Below are 27279 nucleotides of genomic sequence, written 5' to 3'. Positions count from 1 at the left end.
CCCTCCCTATCCTTTACCAGGAGGCCATGTCCTGCAAGGGAGAACTGCCCAAGTTCCCATTTCCCCAGATCAGCCCAAGTATAGTTGCGTAGATTGTGGTCTACTAACCTAAAGTCTATTTTACTTGAAGAAGAGGACACTTTATCTAATTCACTTAAGTGTACCTTGTAGGGCAGTGATTGCCCCAACAGTTACATATGCTGATTTCCATTTTAGGAAGATCACCTTTTTGCAGTGTGGAAACAGATTTGAGTATGTTTAGACAGAAAGGACAGATTCAAGTAAAATATACTTAGCCCAAATGAAGATGATGCAGGCCTTGAGTACATGAGTAGTTGTAGAAATTGGACAGAGAGAATGCAAGAAATATTTAGATGGTAAATGGATAGAAATCCCAGATTTCTACAAGCAAAAATCTTTATATTTGAAGTTGACATCAAACATCTCCCTGCCTTTCTAATGAAACAAAAACAATCAAAATATTGTATGGAATAAACTAAAAGCAGAATTTCTGAGTAGGTCTGCAGCTTTATTCCCATCTTGCCCCTAGGCTCTTCATGACCATTTTTTTTTTAATTTATTTTTTTAGATTCCATATATATGTGTTAGCATATGGTATGCAGACCTACTAGAGAATGGACTTGAGGATACGGGGAGGGAGAAGGGTAAGCTGGGACAAAGTGAGAGAGTGGCATGGACATATATACACTACCAAACGTAAAATAGATAGATAGTGGGAAGCAGCCGCATAGCACAGAGAGATCAGCTCTGTGCTTTGTGACCACCTAGAGGGATGGGATAGGGAGGGTTGGAGGGAGGGAGATGCAAGAGGGAAGAAATATGGGGACATATGTATATGTATAACTGATTCACTTTGTTATAAAGCAGAAACTAACACACCATTGTAAAGCAATTATACTCCAATAAAGATGTTAAAAAAAAAAAGAATTTCTGAGTAGGTCATAGATATTTTATTTGTGACACTAAATAATTTCAGGTTTATTCAAAACTTTAACATAAAAATGAATAGTAAGATTGCAGTTAATTTAAGTACAGAATATGTACAATTCAAGTACATAGTCATGTAGTTTCTATTATTCACAGAAGTACCCCCAAATGAAGGACCAGACAAAACTGTTAGGGAGAAAATTGCACTAAACACTTGTTAAAATTGACAAGGAAGACTATTCAAGACTATTGCAATAGGGGAGAGAGACTGAACTCAACTTCCCTGAAACAAAAGACAGAAGGATTTGCTGGGATGAGTGAATGAAGAAGTACTGGAGAACTCTGAGAAGGGGGTGAGGAGTTTGCCCACAGTGATTGGGTCATTTGTGTTTGCTACTTGTTAGGCTCCTACCCTTGCAGAGAGACTAGGAAACAGAGGCCCTATCTTTCTTGATGACTACATTGCAAAAAGATGGCTCCCAGGTCCTTGAGAAACACATTTCTGGGTTGCAGAAGACTTCCACCTCAAAAGAGCAGAGAAAGAATTTACAACTGCAAGTTTTCTAAAGTAAAGGCTCTAAGAAAAGGGAGGTCACAAACCTATAGTCAGAGGTCATGAGAGGAACAATAAGGCCATCTACGTCAAAACACTCAAGAACCAGAGGCTAAAAGCAAAATAAGATGCCTGGAATAGACCTTATGAATATAAATAATGTAACTGCTAATTCTGTGTTTAGCTGTAGTAGTAAAACAGCATAAGGTAAATAAAAACACATTCCTTTTTATAGTAATGAGAAAGATGAATGCCAAGAGGGAAAAAAAATGATCTCCTGATTTTCAATTTATGAATTTTATAGCTACAAATTCAACTTGAAAGACTTCAAACTGAAGCAAGCTTCAGAAATATGCAAAGCCTGGCACTCTGTTCTAATAAGGAGACAAGTTTTTCCCTGTGTCCCTGAGGCAGAAACAGTTATTTGACATAATCTTTTCTAATTATTGGAGTGGATTTTCTCAATCTAATCATATGTGTTCTGTCTCAGCTCTAAATGAGCATAAATGATTTGGATAGTGAGGCTGTCACAAAGAAGCAAATAAACCAGCTAGACAAAGGTAGTTATAGCTTTATGTGAGGGAACCATCTACTGCTATCAAAATTAGTGACAATGCTACTTCAAGCTAATAGCTAACTTCAAGATTTTTGTACTTTGTAACAGCAGACAATATTAATACTTTAATGTTTTATTTCCCAAGACAGTTATGGGTTGCATTGTGTCCCCTCAAAAAAAGGTATGTTGCAGTCCTAAACCCCAGTACCTCAGAATGTGACCTTATTTGGAGACAGAGTCTTTACAGAGGTAATCAAGTTAAAATGAGGTCATTAGGGTGGTCCCTAATACAATATGGCTGGTGAGGGAAACTTGGACATGGATACAGACAGGCATAGAGGGAAGATAGCCATCTACAAGCCAAGAAGAGGGGCCTGCAATAGATACTTTCCTCAGAACAAACAGCCTGCAGGAGGAACTAAGCCTGCTGACATCTTGATTCCAGACTTCTAGCCATCAGAACTGTGAGACAACAAATGTCTCTTGTTTAAGCCACTCAATGTGTAGTACTTTGTTAGTGGTAGCACTAGCAAACTAATACAAGAGTGCTAGGACTAAAAAAATTAGAAAGTATTTTTTAAAATTTGGGGGTTACTGTCTTCTTATTCAACTGTAGTTTTAAAAAAAAGTTATGTTTCTCACTTTTATTGACCTTTGTGCCATGTTTTAATGTTCATCTAGTTTGATTCATTCAGCTGTTCTTTCAAAGCAATTTTACTTGAATTTCGTTTCTAAAAATGAACCTGTGATGATTCTTGAATCTTTGTGTAAATAAATTTTTACTAAATCCAAGTGGCCTGTTGAGTCAGAATCTTAAATCCTTTTTAACTGGCTCAAGAAGAACTTGGTAACACAAGACACACACACACACACACACACACACACACACACACACACACACCTCTAAATCTTTGGTGAACAATAAATATGCCCAGGTCCATAGAAAATAATTAACTTTTCTATCATGTTATACAAAAAGCCTAACACAATTCTTCTTCCAAATGTGAAAACTATAGTCCTGGAGATTCATATTTGTACATTTAAATGCTTATCATTATTGAGAACCAAAGTAAGCTTAGGTATGAAGTGTAGTCAGTTACTTTACCATGAATATATACAAATGTTCAATTCATTTGTGTATATGTTTATACACATACCTGTATATTTAAAACTCAAAAAATAAGAATTATACTTAATATACAAAGGCATGGAAATTTACTGAAAAATACAGGTTTACCTTTAAAATAACTGTCAAATCAACCACTGCATTTTTCATGATGTAATCTAATTTTTATTCCATATTCTGAATTAGAAAGATTTACAAATAATTCCAGCTTGTTACCAAAAGAGGGGAAAAAAATTCAACCCACTAGTACTGGATTATATTAATCAGCTACTAAGAAGAAATTTTCAATAAAGAAAATGCCTGGGATACAAATTGTTTAATATTCAAAGTCTCAGTGTTATATTTCTTCTATAAATGATACTGCCTTCAGGTTTATCTTCCTAACGTTCTTGATGGATCCTAAGGATACTGCAGAAAACTGAATTTTGAAATCTTTAAATAGATGAAAGCCAATCATAAATAATGCATTTTTGCATTTAGATAAGATATTCTGTTTGGCTATTTTAACGTTTTTTAAAAAAAGAAGAAGCAGCAGCTATTCTGTGTAGGTGTTTTTGCAACAAATCAAACACTAATCATCATTTTGCTTGTATTTTGCTATTTGTCATCAGGACTGCCCTACCATAAAATAATCTCTCTCAGTGACAGATTAATTGGTTTTCTCTGTGTCTCATTTCAGAATATTTGAAGTGCCATGCTGAGCTAGATATTCTAGTATTCGTTCTCGGGTAGTACCTCTCATGCATATTTTGTAGAAAAGTTCTGATAAGCAGAGGCTTATACTTGTATATCTGTGACTCCCCCTTCTTCCCAGCTCCCCCTGGGACGTAACAAAACCAGGCCAGGAATGCTGTCACAACCTGGATCTCCAGGGGAGCAGGGACTGGACCTCATCCCTCGTGCCAGGGAACAGAGAAGGGCTCTTGTCTTGTCCTTGGAGGCTTAGCTCCTGCTGTTCCCTCTCCTGGAACGCTCTTCCCTAGAAAGTCTCTTGGCTCAATCTCTCATCTCCTTCAAGTCTTTTCTCAAATCTCTTCTTTATAAGAAGAAATCTAACTGCAAATTCAATACAGAAACTGTCCCTCTCCTCCTAGCATTTGAGGTCTCCCTTATACTCTCTAATTTTTTTTCTTAAAGTAGCATTTTCCACATTTTAAAATATTATATGGTTTTATAATTTATTCTATTTCTATTTTTATCACCCTGATAAACTCTGTGAATGCAGAGCTCTCTTTCTGTTTGTTTCTTCCTGTATCCTATGTGTTAGGAATACTGTCTGACAAATAGTTGACACTCACTAAATATTTGTGAATGACTGAATAAATGACCAGCTACAGAGAAAAGTGCTTGCTATTCCTTGTTGCCCGGATAAGTAAACAAACAAACAAGCCCCCCTACGGAGTCTTCGAGGAACTAGGAGTCTGCATCTGCCTGCCTGCTGTGGATTTGAAGAGAAGCTGCTCTGGTGAGCTGAATAGGCAGAAGAGGCCCTGGATTTCCTACTCACTGGCTGTCAGTCCAAAAAAGAAGCTGCTTTGCTTTCCACCATATGCTGGTTGGCTGCTATAGGAGATATGTCAGCAATCTGATCTTAGTGACTTCTAAAGAATCACAAAATTATGACAACAAATGAAAAATCCACCTCATTTAAAGGCACTCAGTTACCAAAGAGAGGAAGACCAAATTGAATATCTAGTATGGGCAGCTCCCACTGAAAGAGAACTGAAGAAAAGGCAGAAAAGAATGTTACAAAGCAAGAGAAAATGAAAGATGTTACAAAGAATGTTACAAAGCAAAACAAAACAAATAGTACCAGAACTCTTTCAGAAAACAACAAAGGAGGGAAGATATCCCTCTCATTTTTTGAAGCCAGCATTACCTTTACATCAAAGCCAGCAAAAGACATTACATAAAAAGAAAGCTATAGATAGATATCTCTCATGAACACAGGTAGAAAATTTCATAACCAAATGTTGGCAAACTAAATTTAACAATATATTAAAAATATTATGGAACATGACCAAATCGGATTTATCTCAGAATACAGGTTAGTATAGCATTCAAACAGCAATGAATATAATTCACTGTATTTTCAGACTAAAACAGAAAAAAAAAAAAAAAACACGATTTCAATAACTAGAAAAAGCATTACCAAAACCCAACATCCATTCCTGATTATAAAATCTCTCACCAATCTAATAATAGAAGGGAACTTTACCAAGCCAATCAAGAAAATCTACGAAAATCCAATGCTAACATTATATTTAATGTTGAAACACTGAATGCTTACCTATAACTTCATGAACAAGGCAGGGATATCTGCTCTCACCACTTGTATTCATCTTAATAATAGAGGTCCTAGACCCTGCAATAAGGGAAAAAAGGGAAGGGGAAGAAAAATCATAAATATCAGAAAGGAAAAAATAAAACTGTCTTAATTCAGAGATAAATATGATCTTACATGAAGTAAATTATAAGGGATGTGCAAAAAAAGCTATAAAGTAATAAGTTTAGGGACATCAAATATTAAAGGTCAGTATGAAAATTTATTTCTAAATACTAACAATAAAATTGGGAATTGAAAACAAAAATACTATTTTACTAATTACATCAAAATTATATACTACTTAGAGATAACCTTAACAAAATACGTGCAAGGACTGTACACTGAAAACTATAGAACATTGTTGAAAGAAATTTTAAAAGACAAACATAGAGATACAGTATATCACCTGATCAGGAGAATAAATTAAAATGGCAATTCTCCCCAAATTGATATACAAATTTACTGCAAACCCTTTCAAAATTACAGCAGGCTTCTGTGCAGAAACTGGCAAGCTGATTCTAAAATATACATGGAAAGATGAGGGGCGGAGGAGAAGATGGCGGAAGAGTAAGACGCGGAGATCACCTTCCTCCCCACAGATAGATCAGAAATACATCTACACGTGGAACTGCTCCTATAGAACACCCACTGAACGCTGGCAGAAGATGTCAGACCTCCCAAAAGGCAAGAAACTCCCCCCGTACTTGGGTAGGGCAAAAGAAAAAAGAAATAACAGAGACAAAAGAATAGGGACGGGACCTGCACCAGTGGGAGGGAGCTGTGAAGGAGGAAGGGTTTCCACACACTAGGAAGCCCCTTCGCGGGCAGAGACTGCCAGTAGCGGAGGGGGGAAGCTTCACAGCCACGGAGGAGAGCGCAGCCACAGGGGTGCAGAGGGCAAAGCGGAGAGACTCCGGCACAGAGGCTCGGCGCCGAGCAGCACTCACCAGCCCGAGAGGCTTGTCTGCTCACCTTCCGGGATGGGCGGGGGCTGGGAACTGAGGCTCGGGCTTCGGAGGTCGGATTGCAGGGAGAGGACTGGAGTTGGCGGCGTGAACACAGCCTGAAGGGGCTAGTGCGCCACAGCGAGCCAGGAGGGAGTCCGGGAAAAAGTCTGGAGCCGCCGACGAGGCAAGAGACTTTTTCTTGCCTCTTTGTTTCCTGGTGCGCGAGGAGAGGGGATTCAGAGCGCCGCCTAAATGAGCTCCAGAGACAGGCGCGAGCCACGGCTATTAGCGTGGACCCCAGAGACGGGCATGAGACGCTAAGGCTTCTGCTGCCGCCACCAAGAAGCCTGTGTGCGAGCACAGGTCACTCTCCACACCGCCCCTCCCAGGAGCCAGTGCAGCCCGCCATTGCCAGCGTCCCGTGATCCAGGGACAACTTCCGCAGGAGAACGCGAGGCACGCCTCAGGCTGGTGCAACGTCACGCCGGCCTCTGCTGCGCAGGCTCGCCCCGCCTCCGTACCCTCCCTCCCCCCAGCCTGAGTGAGCCAGAGCCCCGGAAGCAGCTGCTCCTTTAACCCCGTTCTGTGTGAGCGAAGAACAGACGCCCTCAGGCGACCTACACACAGAGGCGGGTCCAAATCCAAAACTGAACCCCAGGAGCTGTGTGAACAAAGAAGAGAAAGGGAAATCTCTCCCAGGAGCCTCAGAAGCAGCGGATTAAAGCTCCACAAACAACTTGATGTACCTGCATCTGTGGAATACCTGAATAGACAACGAATCATCCCAAATTGAGGAGGTGGACTTTGGGAGCAGGATATATTATTTTTTCCACTTTTCCTCTTTTTGTGAGTGTGTATCTGTATGCTTCTGTGTGAGATTTTGTCTGTATAGCTTTGCTTTCACCATTTGTCCTAGGGTTCTGTCCGTCCGTTTTTGTTTGTTTTTGTTTTTTACTTAAAAATTTTTTTTCTTCTTTTTTCTTAATAATTATTTTTTATTTTAATAACTTTATTTTATTTTATCCTACTTTATTTTATTTTATCCTCCTTCTTTATTTCTTTCTATTTTTTCTCCCTTTTATTCTGAGCCGTGTGGATGAAAGGCTCTTGGTTCTCCAGCCAGGCATCAGGGCTGTGCCTCTGAGGTGGGAGAGCCAACTTCAGGACACTGGTCTACAAGAGACCTCCCAGCTCCACGTAATACCAAACAGCGAAAATCTCTCAGAGATCTCCATCTCAACATCAAGACCCAGCTTCACTCAACGACCAGCAAGCTACAGTGCTGGATACCCTATGCCAAATAACTAGCAAGACAGGAACACAGCCCCATCCATTAGCAGAGAGGCTGCCTAAAATCACAGTAAGGCCACAGACACCCCAAAACACACCACCAGACGTGGACCTGCCCACCAGAAAGACAAGATCCAGCCTCATCCACCAGAACACAGGCACTAGTCCCCTCCACCAGGAAGCCTACACAACCCACTGAACCAACCTTAGCCACTGGGGACAGACACCAAAAACAACAGGAACTACGAACCTGCAGCCTGAAAAAAGGAGACCCCAAACACAGTAAGATAAGCAAAATGAGAAGACAGGAAAACACACAGCAGATGAAGGAGCAAGGTAAAAACACACCAGACCTAACAAATGAAGAGGAAATAGGCAGTCTACCTGAAAAAGAATTCAGAATAATGATAGTAAGGATGATCCAATATCTTGGAAATAGAATAGACAAAATGCAAGAAACATTTAACAAGGACGTAGAAGAACTAAAGAGGAACCTAGCAACGATGACCAACACAATAAATGAAATTAAAAATACTCTAGAAGGGATCAATAGCAGAATAACTGAGGCAGAAGAATGGATAAGTGACCTGGAAGATAAAATGGTGGAAATAACTACCGCAGAGCAGAATAAAGAAAAAAGAATGAAAAGAACTGAGGACAGTCTCAGAGACCTCTGGGACAACATTAAACGCACCAACATTCAGATTATAGGGGTCTCAGAAGAAGAAGAGAAAAAGAAAGGGACTGAGAAAATATTTGAAGAGATTATAGTTGAAAACTTCCCTAATATGGGAAAGGAAATAGTTAATCAAGTCCTGGAAGCACAGAGAGTCCCATACAGGATAAACCCAAGGAGAAACACGCCAAGACACATATTAATCAAGCTGTCAAAAATTAAATATAAGGAAAACATATTAAAGGCAGCAAGGGCAAAATAACAAATAACACACAAGGGAATCCCCATAAGGTTAACAGCTGATCTTTCAGCAGAAACTCTGCAAGCCAGAAGGGAATGGCAGAACATATTTAAAGTGATGAAGCAGAAAAACCTACTACCAAGATTACTCTACCCAGCAAGGATCTCAGTCAGATTTGATGCAGAAATTAAAACTGTTGGTGGGAATGTCAACTGATACAGCCACTATGGAGAACAGTATGGAGGTTCCTTAAAAAACTAAAAATAGAACTACCAAACGACCCAGCAATCCCACTACTGGGCATATACCCTGAGAAAACCATAATTCAAAAAGAGTCATGTACCAAAATGTTCATTGCATCTCTATTTACAATAGCCAGGACATGGAAGTAACCTAAATGTCCATCATCAGATGAATGGATAAAGAAGATGTGGCACATATATACAATGGAATATTACTCAGCCATAAAAAGAAACGAAATGGAGTTATTTGTAATGAGGTGGATGGAGTTAGAGTCTGTCATACAGAGTGAAGTAAGTCAGAAAGAGAAAAACAAATACAGTATGCTAACACATATATATGGAATCTAAGGGGGAAAAAAAAGGTCATGAAGAACATAGTGGCAAGATGGGAATAAAGACACAGACCTACTAGAGAATGGACTTGAGGATATGGGGAGGGGGAAGCGTAAGATGTGACAAAGTGAGAGAGTGGCATGGACATATATACACTACCAAATGTAAAATAGATAGCTAGTGGGAAGCAACTGCATAGCACAGGGAGATCAGCTCTGTGCTTTGTGACCACCTAGAGGGGTGGGATAGGGAGGGTGGGAGGGAGGGAGATGCAAGAGGGAAGAGATATGGGAACATATGTATATGTATAACTGATTCACTTTGTTATAAAGCAGAAACTAACACACCATTGTAAAGCAATTATACTCCAATAAAGATGTTAAAAAAAAAAAGATGAGTAACCCAGAATAGCCAAAATAATATTGAAATAAACTGTAGCACTTATACTGACCAGTTTCAAAATTATTATAAAGCTATTACAATGAAGAATTGTGGTTCTAGCAAGAGAAGAAACACATAGATCAATGGAACGGAACTGAGAATCCAGAAATTAATTCTTATATTCATGGTAAATTCAGTTTTAACAAAGATGCCCAAAAACCCAATGAATAAAGGATAGTCTTTTCAACAAATGGTACTCACACCATTGTATAACCACATATGAAAAGATAAATCTAGCCTCTTAACTCAGAACATATGCAAAGATTAACTCAAATTGGATCATAGACAAGTATAAGAACTAAAACTATTTCAAAAATTGGGCAGAATATGTGACTAGACACTTCAGCAAAGAAAAAGCATATAGTTATATGTGGCAAATAAGCACATGAAACTGTGCTCCACATCATTTATCATTAGAGAAATGAAAATTAAAATCACAATGAGATACCATTACAAACAATTTAGAATAGCTAAAAGAATAAAAAGACGAAGTTTTGGAAAGAATGTACAGCAAGTGGAACTCTTATACATTGCTGGCAGGAATGCAGACTGGTATAGCCATGTTGGAAAGCAGTTTGGCAGTGTCTTATAAAGATAAACATGCACTCAACATACAACCCAGCTATTCCACTCCCAGGAGAAACAGAAACATCTCTCTACACAAAAAAGTTATATTTGAATGGTCTTAGCAGCTTTATTCATAATAGGATAAAACTGAAAAAAATCCCAATCCTCATGAACTGGTGAGTGGGTAAACAATGGGTGACAGACCAATATAATTGGATAAGCAATCAAAAGTAACAAACTACTGATATTCACATAAATACATGATTTTTTGCATAGATGAATCTGAAAAGCATTATACTAAATGAAAAGTCAGAATCACCAAAAAGTAGATACTGTATGATTCCAATTTATGTAAAATTCTAGACAAGGCAAAATTGTAAAGATGGAAAGATCAGTGGTTGACTGTTCTGTGGGTGGAGGAGAGGATGAACTGTAGATGGGTACATGGAACTGGGTGATGCAAATGTTCTTAGGCTTTCACCAATTTTTGAATTATATTGTGTCTAAATTATATCTCATATAGTGGAAAATTTTGAAAAATGCTATGCAAGTACCCCTACCTATCCAAACTCACACTACACAAACTCTCCTCATCTGAACTTAGGGACCTGCATTCCAGACAGCTACCTTCTGAAACATAAGGAGAGCAAGACCGCTGGCAACATGGAGAAGAGCAGCATCCTTGCATGGCCTTCACTGCTGGACTTTATAATGCAGGCCCCCTGCTGAAGTTTCCTCCACAGCGTGCATGTGTGGCCTTCACCCAAATATCTCCAAAATCTCTGGCAGCCTTTGCACCCCACTCACACCCCATCACCAAAACAAAAACAAAAAACAAAAACAAAAAAAACAAAACCCAAATCTCATACAGATTTAAAGTTTGTATGATCTTCCACAGAGGAAATAATATTTTCCTTCCAGGAGCTCCTATGAGACTTTACTTGCCTCTAACTTAAAACTTTTCAAATTCAATGTGTATTATTATATTTTATTTACATTTATCTACTCTGTTGGATTGCTCCTTATTATGAAAGCTATTTCTGGTAATTAGTTTTTGTGGCCTTACAATGCTTTGGTACAGTGGCACTGACCCAGTAAAGCACATTTCAATGTTTTTTCATGTGTGTGATTGGTCTAATTGTCTTCAGGAATTTCTTCCTACAATACAAGCTATTAGATATAACCATCTTTTCTTACAAGCTAATATTTCTTATAGTTAAAGTCTGAGAATTTAATGTCATTTTGAACATTTATTTGTTTACATTAAACAAATTTTATATTAAATTAAAATGTATTTTAATTCTTATATTGAGCAGTTGTTTCTGTTTATATTAAATTCAAATTCTATTATAGATTAGAAAAGAGAAAAGTGTATGTGTGAGTGTGTGTATGTGTGTCCCTTTAATAAATTATACCATATGCCTACCAGATTATCAGTTACTTGTTTATTACAAGGTGTTCACTTAATATGAAAAAAATTATAATGAGTGCATTTCAGTAATTTTTTTCTTCCATCTTTTCCTCCTCTTTCCAGGTTCCTGTTTTGTTAAAGGAAGAAGATAATTTAAAAACTCACAAACCTATCCTTTAAAACCATATACTGAGGACATAATGCTTGTAGAATTCATAAGCACTAGAAAAATATACATATAAATTTTAAAAACAATTATTTAAAGTTCTGGGTGATGGAATATTTTCTTTCACATCACTTATTTTTCACCATTCCTATTTGCTATTTGAAGTGGTAGCTACTCAAAAAATATTAATCAGTGATAATTCAACTTATTCATATATTCAGACAATATAATTATTTATAATAATTGAAAAGCAATTAGAATTTAAAATATGTTAAAATGTTCTATATAATCAAATTAGTACTTTTGAAAATATAACACATTTCTGCCTGCAAGTATAAATTATAGTTGAAAATTTATCAATAATGTTACCCAGAAATAAATAATAAATAAATGTCTCTTTGTGGCTTATAAAGAATGTATTCTCTTCAAACATCTCCCAGATTTTAACATTTTGTAGACACATTTTTTTTAAGTTTCCTTTAAATGAGAAAGACAAATAGTTGATATTAATGAAAAATGTTCTTCTAAGAAAGTGTAAAGCAATTTTATTTTGGCTCATTCTGAATGAAAGGAAAAATTTTATTCAAATGAAAATGCCAAAATCTGAACTAACAGCATTCGTTTGTTCAAGTTAGTAATCTGTCACTTCAGTTATCAGAAAATGAAGTGAGTCATTTACAGTCTTGCATTTATAATGTTGATCCAGTGAATATAGTTGATCTCATAGATCAGAAATTCATAAGTTCAACTGTGACACCTCTCATTTTTTATATCTATTTTGGTACTATTTATGCATAGACTGTTGAGAGTTTTCAAGTAAAAGAAACTGTGCATTTGATCCTTATTTATGAAAACAGCAAAAAATTATAAGTTATAAAAATATAAAGCTTGAGTTAAATTCTTTCTTTATCTTAAAACACTGGCCTGGAATTTTAGGGACCATTGTAGCCACAGACAAGCACTGCACCAAACATCAAGTAAGCCACTGAGAATCATCAGTTCATCTCGTATAGATCACAGGATTGGAATGATGAACGTGTGCCCTCTATTTCATGGAGCAATCTGTGTATAAAAGCCCCTGTATATAATAAAAGTTCCCAGCAGCCGGGGTGGGGGGGACAGGAGGAGCAGAAACCACATACTCAAAAGCATTTCTATTGAATAATTTACTGTTATGATTAGCACCTTCAGCCTATTTAATAATGTTCAAACAATGTTAAATATACTGTCCAAGAAAAGAGCTATTTTTAACCAATCTAATAGTACTCATTTTGAAACTGACCCTTCACAATTCTTCAGGATCTCAAGGGAACCTCAGCTCCTGTTATCTCTACTCACTAGTGTGGAGCAATTAACACATACCCCAGCAGCTTAGTTTCTGTTTGACTGTGATTATTTTAAAAGTGTCATGGGACTGAAACCATAGTCTTATAAGACAGGCCATGACATGATGAAACAGTCTGTCTAAAACCATGGTATAGTCAGAGTTCAACTGGTTTAAACTGAGAGGCAGTTCTCCAAATGTATTTACCCTAGTTAATGCCTAGCCAGGATTTAGTTATCTATTCTGTACTGTATTACTTTGACCTGGACATTTTGCAGATTTAGGAAAGACGCTTCAAAAGTGGATAGAATAAACTGGAATAAATCTTTAGCCTTAAGAATTAGATGGCTAGGATAAAGATAATGTAGTTCAAACCCTTTTTATTTCACAGATACATAGAACTCTAACTTAGTATTTTATCTATCTATCATCTATCTATCTCATCTACCTGTTATCTATCTGCCTGTCTAGTTATCTATTGCTCTGTAAAAACCTACTCCAAAATTTAGGAGTTTAACAAGCTTTTTGTATTGCATTGATTTGTGGGTCAGGAAATCGGTAGGACTCCTTCATGCATTTCTTCTATTATACATGGAGCTGACTGGATCACTCAGTGGTATCAAGTTGGTCCCTGAGCTGTTCTGAAGAATCTAAGAGGGCTCCAAGCATATGCCTGATAACAGAGCAGAAGAGGGTAAGGCAGGAGACAGCTGTACTTCTCCTCTTTATGTCATCTGAAGGACTCTTCCTGGATTTTCTCTAGTAGGGTAGCCAGATTTAATAGATGGAGACTTATAATATATATTATTCCAGAGATCCAGACAGGAGCTGACGGTTCTTTTAAAGATGATGCTTTACTCCACTAGTCAAGGTAGTCATACACCAGCCTAGATTCAAGTGGTAGGGAAGCAGACCTCATCACTCACTGCAATGAGCGCCAAAGAATTTTTGCCATTTTAAATATGCCATAGTTCTGTCTCTGGCCACTAATTATTTCCATTTCTCCCACATGCAAAATACACTTGGCTCTTCCCAAGATTCCCCCAAAGTCTTATCCTATTTCAACACCGACTTCACGTTTAATATCTTATTATCTAAATTAGGTCCAGGTGTGAATAACATGCCTTGTGTAAAATTCCTTTTAATCCAAAGATCTGTGAATTAAAGAAATAAGTTATATGCTTCCCTGCATATTTACCCATAACATAGAATGAAAAGTTTCTTCTTTAGTAAATCTATGAGAGGCCACTAGAACCCAGTTGGCCGTTTGCAAATTATGCCTGGAAAGCTCCTTAGTTTAAACCATTATGTATATTTCTGATCTTCCATATTACTGTTGGTGACAGTGTTGCTGAATTTTCCACCACTACATAAAAAGGACCATTTTTAATCCAGCCATCAAATACAATTTCCTTACTGTCCTTCAAGTCCTCATCTACTTTCAAGCTTTCACTATCAGTCTCCTTGAGGTCCCGTGTCTATCCACTGCTGGTCCAAAGCCAATGCCACATGTTTCAGGTTTTTGTTATGGCAGCATCCCACTTCCAGGTAACAAATTCAGTTCCAGTTATCGCTGCATCATAAACTATCGGGTACTTAATGGCTTCAAACAAAAACTATATTTTTTATATCTCATGATTTTGTGAGTCAGCAAAAGCCAGTCTGAGCAGAAGTGGAACTCTGAAAAAGATTTCTATTAAATAAATTGCTAGTATGACTAGCAATTCCAGCCTATTTAAACAATAATGTTCAGACAGCATCAAAAACGTTCACTATGAAAAGAGCTATGTGTAAGCAATAGTCCAAGTTGCCTAGCTGGCTAGGCAATTCTGCTTCATGTGTCTGTCATTCACTGAGATTATTCAGTGGTATTTAGGGAGTGGCTGAGCTGAACTGGAGAGTTCAACAGAGCTTCAATCACATCCCTACACCTTTACAGAGACAGTTAGCTGGGCTCATAGTAGTCCTTCACCCTCTCCCTTTACTCTCAGGGACACGCCATGTGTTCTTCCTCGCTAGGTAGCTGGGCTTCCTATACTGCAGTCCAGGGATCCCAGAGACCAAGGTGAAGCCATTAGTCCTCTTAAAGGCTAGGGTAGTAACTGGCTGAGTGTCAATTCTGCCATCTTCCAAATCAGTCACAAGCCAGCCCAGAAGCAAGGGTGGATAAAAGGATCCCACTTCTTAGTAGGAAGACTGTCCCAAAATGTGTGATAATTTTTAATCCATCACAAGCAGAATGCCCAAGATCACTCAGAGTTAGTGGAGTAGCTCGGGTTTGGATTCAGGTCTCCTAAACCCCAACTTCTCTTTGTAAATGTTTACATTGTCTTTAGAAATGGGTTTCTCCTTCATCTTCACCTTTTTTTTTCTCTTTAAGACAAATTTGTCTTTATTTTTTTGATAGTACTTTGAATAACTATTAATCTTTCACAGTCTCAGATGAACAAATTATCTGAGTGACTTTTCATACCAGAGTCTGGAGATATAAAGGTTACCCTCCCTGTGGTCAAGGGAATCACTCAACATTTTTAACATGCAATATCCTTTGTCCATATTTTTAAAAGTTTATAACAAAATATTTCAGTTAAATGAAATATATCTGCAAATAATATAATAAACGCTGTGTGCCCAGCAATCACTTAAAAATAAAATATTACTTATCTATATAATAGTCTGTGTTCCTCCTTTTAATCTCATTCCTCTCCATCTCTTCCCGAGTAACCACTATAGTGTTGAAAGTGTTTGTACGTCTGCATAGATCCACATCCATATCTATGTCTATAGCTATATTTAATATTTTTTTCTTCTGATCATTGCCATTCTATATCTTTTGCCCATTTTTACATGCAAATCTTGTTTGAAAGTTTTTTTTGTAATTTATGTATTTCAGTTATTAATGTTAGGCATTTATGTATCTTGCAGTTACCCTCTCCTGGACCATGGACCATAGGATCATCATGTCACTTAATGTTGTCTTTTAGAAAACAGATGTTGCTCATTTTAACATTTCACTTTTCCTGATTTTCATTTCTCCTATAATTAGTTTCTGGGCATGATAGGAGGTAAGCATGTATTTTATTTGTTTCATATGAATAACTAATTCCACCATCATTATAAATGTAGGAGTTAATTCTTTCCCTCACTGGTCTGTGGTGCCACGTCTGTCCTAAAGCAGGGTTTAAAATGTATTTTTTTCTCTGTTTTGTGCCATTATTCCATTTATCTAACTCTTAACACAAATACTACCCCATTATTTTTGAGATCTGTGTGGCAAATACCCTCAGCTTATTCTTTTTCAAATCTTCTCTTAATAATTTTTGGCCCTCTCAATCACCTTGTAAGTGATATAATCAACTTGTCCACTGCATAAAAACCATGAAGGGATCATAATTGCTAATGCATTAAATTCATGTATCTATTAGGACTGAATTACCCTATATGTATTGTTAAGACTTTTCAGGCATAGATATGAATACCTCTATATTCAATTCTTTAATGCTTTTCAAGAAAATGTTATAGTTTTCCCCTAAACATTTTACACACTTTCTTTATATTTATTACATAGTGCTTTACAGTTTTTATTGTTTTTATAGTATTATCTTATTTGTTTTTGCTTTGTATAAGAACATAATGCATTTATGATCTTATATATGGCTACCCTGCCAAACTCACATTAATCCCAAATATTTCTCTCAAGTTTTCAAGGTACAAATACAAATATATAGTGTGGGGATATTGACAATTTTTTCTTCCTTTCAAAATCATACAACTTTTATTATATTTTTCTGTTCCAGCCCTACTTAGGGCCTCAAGCACAATGTTGGATAAAAATGGCCACAGCAGGCATTCTTGTCATTTTCCGGATTTAAAAGAAAACACTTCTATCTTTCACAAAATAAGACTGATACTTGCCGAGATTTTAGGAGACATTTTCCCAGTTACTCCAAATTTACTTAGTTTTGTTTTTTTCTTAATAATGAATAAATACTGAATGATATAAAAGATCTTTTCCATATATAAGATGAACATATATTTTTTTAAACATCTTTATTGGAGTATAATTGCTTTACAATGGTCTGTTAGTTTCTGCTTTATAACAAAGTGAATCAGTTATACATATACATATATCCCCATATCTCTTCCCTCTTGCGTCTCCCTCCCACCCTCCCTATTCCACCTCTCTAGGTGGACACAAAGCATCGAGCTGATCACCCTGTGCTATGTGGCTGCTTCCCACTAGCTATCTATTTTACATTTGGTAGTGCATATATGTCAATGCCCCTCTCTCACTTTGTCCCAGCTTACCCTTCCCCCTCCCCGTATCCTCAAGTCCATTCCCTGAGTCTGCATCTTTATTCCTGTCCTGCCCCTAGGTTCTTCAGAACCATTCTTTTTTTTTTAGATTCCATATATATGTGTTAGCATATGGTATTTGTTTTTCTCTTTCTGACTTACTTCGCTCTGTATGACAGTCTCTAGGTCAATCCAACTCACTACAAATAACTCAATTTTGTTTCTTTTTATGGCTGAGTAATATTCCATTGTATATATGTGCCACATCTTCTTTATCCATTCATCTGTCGATGGACACTTAGGTTGCTTCCATGTCCTGGCTATTGTAAATAGTGCTGCAATGAACATTGTGGCACATGACTCTTTTTGAATTATGGTTTTCTCAGGGTATATGCCCAGTAGTGGGATTGCTGGGTCCTATGGTAGTTCTCTTTTTAGTTTTTTAATCAACCTCCATACTGTTCTCCATAGTGGCTGTATCAATTGACATTCCCACCAACAGTGCAAGAGGGTTCCCTTTTCTCCACACCCTCTCCAGCATTTATTGGTTGTAGATTTTTTGATGATGGCCATTCTGACTGGTGTGAGGTGATACCTCACTGCAGTTTTGATTTGCATTTCTCTAATGATTAGTGATGTTGAGCATCCTTTCATGTGTTGTTGGCAATCTGTTTATCTTCTTTGGAGAAATGTTTATTTCGGTCTTCTGTCCATTTATGGATTGGGTTGTTTGCTTTTTTAATATTGAGCTGCATGAGCCACTAGTAAATTTTGGAGATTATTCCTTTGTCAGTTGCTTCATTTGCAAATATCTTCTCCCATTCTGAGGGTTGTCTTTTCGTCTTGTTTATGTTTTCCTGTGCTGTGGCCAAGCTTTTAAGTTTCATTAGGTCCCATTTGTTTATTTTTTATATTTCCATTTCTCTAGGAGGTGGGTCAAAAAGGATCTTGCTATAATTTATGTCATAGAGTGTTCTGCCTATGTTTTCCTCTAAGAGTTTCATAGTGTCTGGTCTTACATTTAGGTCTTAAATCCATTTTGAGTTTATTTTTGTGTATGGTGTTAGGGAGTGTTCTAATTTCATTCTTTTACATGTAGCTGTCCAGTTTGTCCAACACCTCTATTGAAGAGGCTATCTTTTCTCCATTGTATGTTCTTGCCTCCTTTATCAAAAATAAGGTGACCATAGGTGCATGGGTTTATCTCTGGGCTTTTTATCCTGTTCCATTGATCTATATTTCTGTTTTTGTGCCAGTATCATGCTGTCTTGATTGCTGTAGCTTTGTAGTATAGTCTGAAGTCAGGTAGCCTGATTCTTGCAGCTCTATTTTTCTTTCTCAAGATTGCTTTTGCTATTCAGGGTCTTTTGTGTTTCCATACAAATTGTGAAATTTTTTGTTCTAGTTCTGTGAAAAATGCCAGTGGTAGTTTGATAGGGATTGCACTGAATCTGTAGATTGCTTTGGATAGTATACTCATTTTCACAATGTTGATTCTTCCATTCCAAGAACATGGTATATCTCTCCATCTGTTTGTATTATCTTTAATTTCTTTCACCAGTGTCTTATAGTTTTCTGCATACAGGTCTTTTGTTTCCTTAGGTAGGTTTATTCCTAGGTATTTTATTCTTTTTTTGCAATGGTAAATGAGAGTGTTTCCTTAAATTCTCTTTCAGATTTTATCATTAGTTTATAGGAATGCAAGAGGTTTCTTTGCATTAATTTTGTATCCTGCTACTTTACCAAATTCATTGATTAGCTCAAGTAGTTTTCTGGTAGCATCTTTAGGATTCTCTGTGTATAGTATCATGTCATCTGCAAACAGCAACAGCTTTACTTCTTCTTTTCCGATTTGGATTCCTTTTATTTCTTTTTCTTCTCTGATTGTTGTGGCTAAAAGTTCCAAAACTATGTTGAATAATAGTGGTGAGAGTGGACAACCTTGTCTTGTTCCTGATCTTAGAGGAAATGATTTCAGTTTTTCACCATTGAGAACGATGTTGGCTGTGGGTTTGTCATATATGGCCTTTATTATGTTGAGGTAAGTTCCCTCTATGCCTACTTTCTGGATGGTTTTTATCATAAATGGGTGTTGAATTTTTTTGAAAGCTTTTTCTGCATCTATTGAGATGAACATATGGTTTTGCTCCTTCAGTTTGTTGATATGGTTTATCACATTGATTGATTTGTGTATATTGAAGAATCCTTGCATTCCTGGGATAAACACCACTTGATCATGGTGTATGATCCTTTTAATGTGCTGTTGGATTCTGCTTCTTGCATTGTTTTTGATAGTAGAAGACAATATGGACAAATTCTCCAACTTTGCATTTTTGTGACAAGGAGACAAAGAATTCGGACCCCAAGAATAAATAATACTAGGTATGGGATAAAGGGAAATGAAATCATAATATTATTTTATATTAACTGCAGAGAGAAGTCCTCTTTGACTAAATGCTGTGTTAGTTTCCTGTGGTTATTGTAACGAAGTACCACAAACTGGATGGCTTTGAAACAACAGAAATGTACTGTCTTATAGTTCTAGAGGCTAGTTGTCTGAAATCAAGGTATCAGCAGGTTGGTTCCTTCTGAGAGGGAAGGATCTGTTCTAGGCCTCTCTCCTTGGTACATAGAGGACCATCTATGTATCTATAAGTTCATAAGGTAATCTTCCTGTACGTATGTCTGTGTCCAAAATGTACCTTTTTATAAGGATACCAGTCATATTGGATTAGGGCCCACCTTAATGACCTCATCTTAATATAACTAATAACTTCTGCAACAACCCAATTTCCAAGTAAGATCACATTCTGAGATACTGGGTTTTAGGACTTCAACATATGAATTTGGTGGGGGGAGGTGGCGGGGCGGTGGGAGAACAATTCAACCAATAACAGATGCTAATTGAGAAGAGCTCTGAATAAGGAGGGAAACATAAACACAAGACTTTCTTGGGAAAGAATGTTCCAGGCAGGAGTAGTCAAAGGTATGAGATGGGAGCTTGCCTGTCATTTCCCAAGAAGAGCATCCAGTGTGTGTGATGCAGAGTGAAGGGGGGGTGGTGGTGGTGGAAGGAGATGGGATCAGAAAATCAGTAGGGGATCAGATCAGGAAGAGCCTGGCACAAGATGCCTGGTAAAGCATGGTAAGGACTTGTAGTTTATTCCATGTGATATAGGAAATCACTGAGAGTGTTGAGCAGATGAGTGGCAAGATCTGACTTTGTAAATAAATAGAGATGTCAAGTATAGAAGCAAAGAAACTTGTTATGCAGTTATCACAATAATGCACAGGTAAGATAATGGTGGTTGCTAAGATAGTATGGTAAGGAGAAACCATGAGAATTATTTGATATTAGATGTATTTTGAAGAAAGATGCACATATTTTGCTAACAGGTTGGAGTATTACTTAGGAATGCTTACGTTAATATCTCAGGCCATAATTTTTCAGACCATGTGGGTAATATCAATTTGAACTTTAAACTTGCAGTAAGAGTCAGAAAGATGGCAGAATAGGTAGTCTCCAGCTCTTGTCCCCCTATGCAAACTTGCAGTGTGGAAGGCCTGTGATTAGATATTCTGAGGGGAAACCTTTTTTGAAAAATTAAATTCCCAGAATGCAGGCTGAATTAAATCACTTTCCAGCCTCCTTTCCTTTGATAGATTGGTAGATTTCTTCTACTCCTATTTTACTTAAAAGCGTAGAGCAGAGCTCTAGGAACACAATTCTCCATGTTGAGAAAATACAGAGTCTTAACTGCCCCCTCACCATCTATTCCATGCCCACCCCTACTTAGGGGCTGTTAAGATTTCAGTCTCTAGGTCAAGAAAATAACAAACATATTGAGGGAGCCATGCTTTAGATATAGCTTATCTACTACAGGTCATTATTTGCATTTGGAGTCAAGAGATTTTTCTTTATGTTATTTAAACTTAGCCTGCATTTAATGTAAAATTGTATCCAATATTCCTGGTAGCTTGAAGCTGGGAGAGTTGCTACAGGTATATGCTCCAATAAAGGGACAGAAACATGTATACGATGTTCATGATAAAGTGAAATGACATGCTCTAACTGAATTTACAATACAATTCCATCAGCTGAAAATGAAGGATGCTAAATGATGAACATGACTGCTCTTCTTACAAAACTGCACATTCATCTTGGTAACATGTACGTATTATTGTTTCTTAGCATCTATGCTTATGATTCTTTTATTCAAGAGACTGTGTTTCCTTTTGTTTTGAAACTCTTGTTTTGATATATCAGGCTTTCACATTGTTTGAGTTATTAGTATTCAGTGTTAATATTAATGTTGAAATTAAGTGTAAAATTGGTGCAACACCATCATTTTAATGCTTAAGGTGTTTTGTTTTTGTTTGTTTGTTTGTTTGGTATCAGTACAAGAAATTTAAAAAAAAATAAAGTTGCTACTAAAACAAGAAGAAAAGAAACTTTTGATAATTCCATTCCTTATAGGACATATAATCATAAGCATTAACCATAATGGCAATACTGACATTTAGACTACGAAGGTATTTAATGTATAATTAAACATTTTTAGTAATTATTATGAAGTTTAACATTAAAAGAAAGGTATACAATTCATAAATATAAAGCCCTATAAATTCACAAAGTAAGCATATCATTTTAACCAAAACTCCAAGAAACAAAATTTCACCAGCACCCTTAGAAACCTCCCTTTGCACACCTAGTCCACACTGCTTCTTCTCACCATGAGTAATCACTATCTGGGCTTAAGACAGCATAGACAAGATTTGAGTATTTTTGAGCTTCATATAAATGCAATCATTCAATATGCAGTTTAAATGATGTTTGTGAAAATTATTCATTATTTTGTATATAGTTTTAGTTTGTTTATTCTCAAAGCATTTTAGTATTATTTATTGTGCTACTGATGAGAATTTGGGTTGTTTCTAGTTTGGGACTATAACAAATATTCCTTATATAAATTTTATCGTGCATGCCTTTTGATGGTCATATTTGTATCTATGCATTTCTTTTGAGCATATACTTAGGAATGGGATTGCTGCCACTGTTCTGTCAACTACAATCCCTTTTCGCTACTTTTCACATTACTTTTCTCTATTCTTTACTTTGTATCTTTTTTACCCTTTCAGGGATTCATTGTGGATATTATCTATTAGCCTGCCTTCTAGTTCCTTGATCCTGTATTCTGCTAAATTCTTAATATCAAATAATGCATTTTTCATACACACAATTTTTATTTGATATTTTAATAAATTCAAATTTTCTGTTGAAATTCTTTATCTGTTAATCCAATTTCTTAACACTTCCTTCCTTCCTTCTTGAATATATAAATTATACTTCTTCCAAAGTTCTGGATAGGTAATTCCAAAATCTAGGTCAATTATGGGTTTGTTTTTATTTTCTATTTTCTCTCCTGGCTTCTATATAATCAAATCCCTTGTATACTTGAGGTTTTTTTGGGGGGGGGGGGTTGTTGTTGTTTTAAATAAATACTGGAAATAGTAAAAAATAAAGATTATCCAGATAATATTAATATTATTAATTAATAATATTAATTTAATTATAGTATATAGTCTAATGTAATTTATTAAAATAATTTTTAATTAATAAAAATTCACTCATTTTTTTCTCTAGGCAGATGTATTAGATATTATGTTATTTAATGTTCCCAATGACACTATGTAGTAGGTAATATTATTACTCCCATTTTATAGGTAAAAGCATTGAGGTTTGCTTAACAGTAGTTGAGCCACTACTGCTCTTACTTACAGAAATATTCTCACTGGTTAAGTCTAGTTCCCTCTTATTGAAGTAACAATCCATCCATGTTCCTCTTGCCCCACAATGTACAGGGGGACATATAAGTATCCAGAAATGCTAAAAGGCAGGATGCACATGAGTTGTGATAAGGGACATTCATACTTAAGATCAGTTCATCCTGAATCTCTTCCAATTTTCCAACCTGGTCTTCTGCAATGAAAGAAAAAATACTACTACTACTAATAATAATAAATAATTAATTAGTAAAATTTCTCTCTTCCCCTTCTACTATATTCCCTCTCCAATTTAAATTTTGTTGCTACTCAGCATTATCTCTCCCCTTACCTCAGGCCACTTCTGTGTAGCATCCAAATACCAGCTCTGTAAGAAAGTGTCTAAGAAGAGAATCATCACCTCGTACTTAATCTGGTAATTTCCTTTAATCTTTGCTTCTACTTCAATGTGGGTTGTGGTGGGTGGGATTGGGAAAGGAAAATTATATGAGAAAGAAAAGTTTGAGAGAAATGTTCAAATTAATCTGTTAAACTACCTTGCCACAAAGAAGTTAAGCAAATTGCCTAGAATGGTATTATGCAGAAGAAACTGAAGTTGCACCCACCAGGTGGCCCTTTCTGAAGCCGGTGCCTATCTGAAGGCTTTCCTCGACCACTAAGTCTTCTCCTTCAGGATGATTAAGCGCTCTTCCTCTGTGTTCTTAAAAGACTCTATGGATACATTTATTACACTGTGTTCACAATATCTAAATATGTTTCTCCCTCTTATACACTGTAAGTCACTAGGGGTCATTGCGCACAACTTTTTATTTATTTACTATCTTGCCTCTATTCTTCCCTTCACAAAAACTTATTGAAAGAGAAGTTGACAGTTGCTCTGTACCTTCCCATAACCCATTCACTCTTTACCCAATGCAGTCTACCTATGCTGTCTCATTGTACCAAAAGTCCTCTTATTAACAACACTAGTTATTATCTTACGTTGTGCCAAAAATCACCCTTATTACCAAGTTCCACAGACAGACTTCAGGCTATTGTATTTAAGATCTCTGGAACAAATAACTAATCACTCTCTCTTGAACTCCTCTCTTCCTTCTGTTTCCATGACACTTTTCTCCTTTGATTCACTTCCTATGCCTCTGGACAGTCCTTTTCAATTCCTTCTGTGTGCTGCAATTTCTCTATGGTGCCCTTATGTGCCTCTATTCATTTACATTCCTCCTTCCATTCTGCACACTTCACCTAACATAGCGCTATATCTGCTGGGACCATATGCTCCTAAACAGATTTATCAGGTTACACAGGTCGACCACATGGCCAATTGATCCACTGACTTCACTGATGACATCTTCTTTTATCTCTTTTCTACAGAACAGGTGTCCTTATCTTTCTCAGAAAAAACAAAACAAAACTGTGGTTGATGAGGTCAACTGACTTCCTGGCAAAGTGCTATCAGGAAATCCATTTGTCTGGGAAAGGAAGCAACTCTATCTGAGTGGTAACGATGTCTGCCACAAACACAGGGAGACAGTCAAGGGAATGCCAATCTCTGAGGTTTCACACTCTCACAGAATATTTACTTTTGCTCTTTTATTGTCACCTATACCTGGATTATACATATCAAATTGGTTCCATGACTAAAATAAGTCGTATCCATATACTGCTGCAGACGAACAAAGAAAATTCATTCTTGCACATCTTTAGACACCAATTATAGCATTTGGTGGAATTCCAAACCGGCAAAACACATGCTTCTGCTTGCCAGAAACCCCTCATGCCACTTTGAATTTATAGAGAACCATATTTCAAAACTCCCTAATGGTCCTCAAGGCAGGAAAAAAAATTATTATATTCTTATTCTGAAAAGAACACCAAGGAGTACTTAGAGTTAAGGATAGGAAAAGTGCTAACGAGAGACTCAGAATGAATTCCTCAATTCCCCATGAGGGTGCTATTCAGCAAATTGGCTTAAACCCAGGAGCTATCTTTTGCATCAGGTTTGATGTGTATAAAATTTTTACTTCTTAATAAATATTCCTGGAAAGCAAAAATATTTTCATATCATAATCATTCAATCCATAAGCATCTTCTATTCTAAAATAATATAAATATTTCTTTCATTCTCTGTGAATATTCTGACCCATTTAGTATATGGATTATTTTCCCTATTTTTTAAAAGATAGAAGTATTTTAAGAGCTTAGAATAGAGACCGTCTGTGTTTAATGTGAAATCGTCTTCAGAACAGTAGAAACAAGGAATGTGAACTCTCAAGGGAATTGTTAGAGGTAAAGCAACCTTCTCAGCTGCATCATATGAATAGTCAGAAAGGAAATGAAGGAGGTAGTATGGATGTAGTGGGCAGGTATGAGGGACCTTGAAAGCAATGATAGGAGTGAGTCAGAATTAATCTTTTCTAAATTGTTCTCACTGAGACTACATCCCTTCACCATCAGCGTTGCCAGTATGATCAAAAGGACAGATGGCACCTTTCTACAAGCCGTCCTCACACTTAGTAAGGATTACATTTGGGGGACTAGAACCATGAGTTGCAATGAGACCACTTGATTTGATTTTCCCCTAAAAAAACAATGGGAATAAATCATGCTTATGAACCAAAAGCCCAGTGCCCAACTTTTATAGAAATGATCATATTTTTTGAACTTGAAATTCTGAACCTCTAGAAAATAAACCTATTAATTGAAAGTAAATTACCACAAACTGGGTGGCTTAAAACAACAGAAGTTTATTCTCTTACAGTTCTGGAGGCTGAAATTCTGAAATCATGGTGTCACCTTGCTCCCTCTGAAGGCTCTAGGGAAGAATCTTCCCTCGCCTCTTCCTAGTCTCTGGCAGTTGACAGCAATCCTTGGTGTTCTTGGCTTGTACCTGCATAACTCCGATCTGGCTCTGTCTTCACGTGACCTTCTTCTCTATTTCTTTGTGTCCTCTCCTCTCTTCTTCGTATATGAATTTGGGGTCCATCCTAATCCAGTATGACCTCATCTTAACTAATTACATCTGCAAAGACCCTGTTCCCAAAAAAGGTCATATTCTGAGATTCCAGGTGGGTGTGAATTTGGGGAGAATTTTATGTATGTACAACAGGTTTTTCTTTTTAAGAGAATTCAAGTTGGGCTATATTTGTGGTTTTTCTGCATTTTAATGCATGAGGAGATGAGGGTCTTATCATAATGTTAGTTGAAAAAGACACCAGGCTTCAATATAACCATTTGTGACTTCTTGGTTTTCTTCTCCTCCAGTCTCAGTCATATATCAACATTGTGAATCATATTAATAAAAGAGATAGCTTTGTTGACATCCACCTTGCTTATCAGTTCACTCTGTGGGATGAATTGCTCTGAATATGAAGCTCTACATTGTACTTGGCCACCAACTTTCCAAACGACAGCCATGTTCACAGATTGTCATCTAAACCTAGAGCATAGCAATCAACCTGGGATTTCCTTTTCATCATCATCCTAGTGGTTCTTTTTCTTTTTCTTGTATTGGATCTCCTGTTTCCTACCCCTATCCCACCTTTGTATTCATCTTTACTGGTTAATGTTTCATTTTTATGGCACACATTTTTCAGTACCTTCTGAAGAAAGGGGAATGGGAAATTAAATTTCCCTTTTCTTACATGTCTAAGATAAAACCTGATAGCAGGCCAGGTATAGAATTGTCAGCTGGAAACCATTTTTCTTCAGATATTTGAAGGCATTGTACATTGTTTCTTGCTTCCAATTTGCTCTTGAAAAAAAAAATGGTCCTCTAGTTTTGTTATCTATCTTTCTCTTCTTTTTTTTTTTTTTTTTTGGTCTTTTTGTTTTAATCTCTGAGAGATTTCTACAACTTTATATCACAACACTTTCATAAGTATTCTTTTCCTGTGATCATTTTTCTAATTTTATGGTATTCTCTGAATGTTTCTCTTCATACTATCCAGTCTTTCTTTTATGAATACAATAGTCTCTATGATCACTGTTAGGATATTAATGTTAATTGTTTTCTTTCTGCATAATACTTGTCCTCTCCAAGTTGCTTTTTTTTT

At 36.6% G+C, this 27279-nt stretch overlaps 1 protein-coding gene and 1 long non-coding RNA gene across 7 annotated transcripts in view; one reads left to right on the top strand and one right to left on the bottom strand.

The window, feature by feature from the left end:
* LOC309632498 (uncharacterized protein) overlaps positions 1-27279 on the bottom strand; it is a 615011-nt gene that overhangs the window by 276148 nt on the left and 311584 nt on the right. For all 6 annotated transcript variants that reach the window (XR_014246932.1, XR_014246933.1, XR_014246934.1 and 3 more), the window contains one exon: positions 5474-5548. Coding sequence is in view for 1 of the 6 variants with exons in the window: in XM_082400159.1 (XP_082256285.1) it covers positions 5474-5548 (75 nt within the window). In the remaining 5 variants the exon portion in view is untranslated. The remainder of the gene's footprint in view (positions 1-5473; positions 5549-27279) is intronic.
* LOC309632550 overlaps positions 1-27279 on the top strand; it is a 385961-nt gene that overhangs the window by 73339 nt on the left and 285343 nt on the right. The window lies entirely within an intron of this gene.

Source organism: Balaenoptera borealis (genome assembly GCF_965194805.1).
Source record: "Balaenoptera borealis genome assembly, chromosome: 7".
Classification (NCBI taxonomy): Eukaryota; Metazoa; Chordata; class Mammalia; order Artiodactyla; family Balaenopteridae; genus Balaenoptera; species Balaenoptera borealis.
The sequence above is the reverse complement of the archived record's forward strand: the minus strand, read 5'-3'. Positions and strand labels throughout refer to the sequence as shown.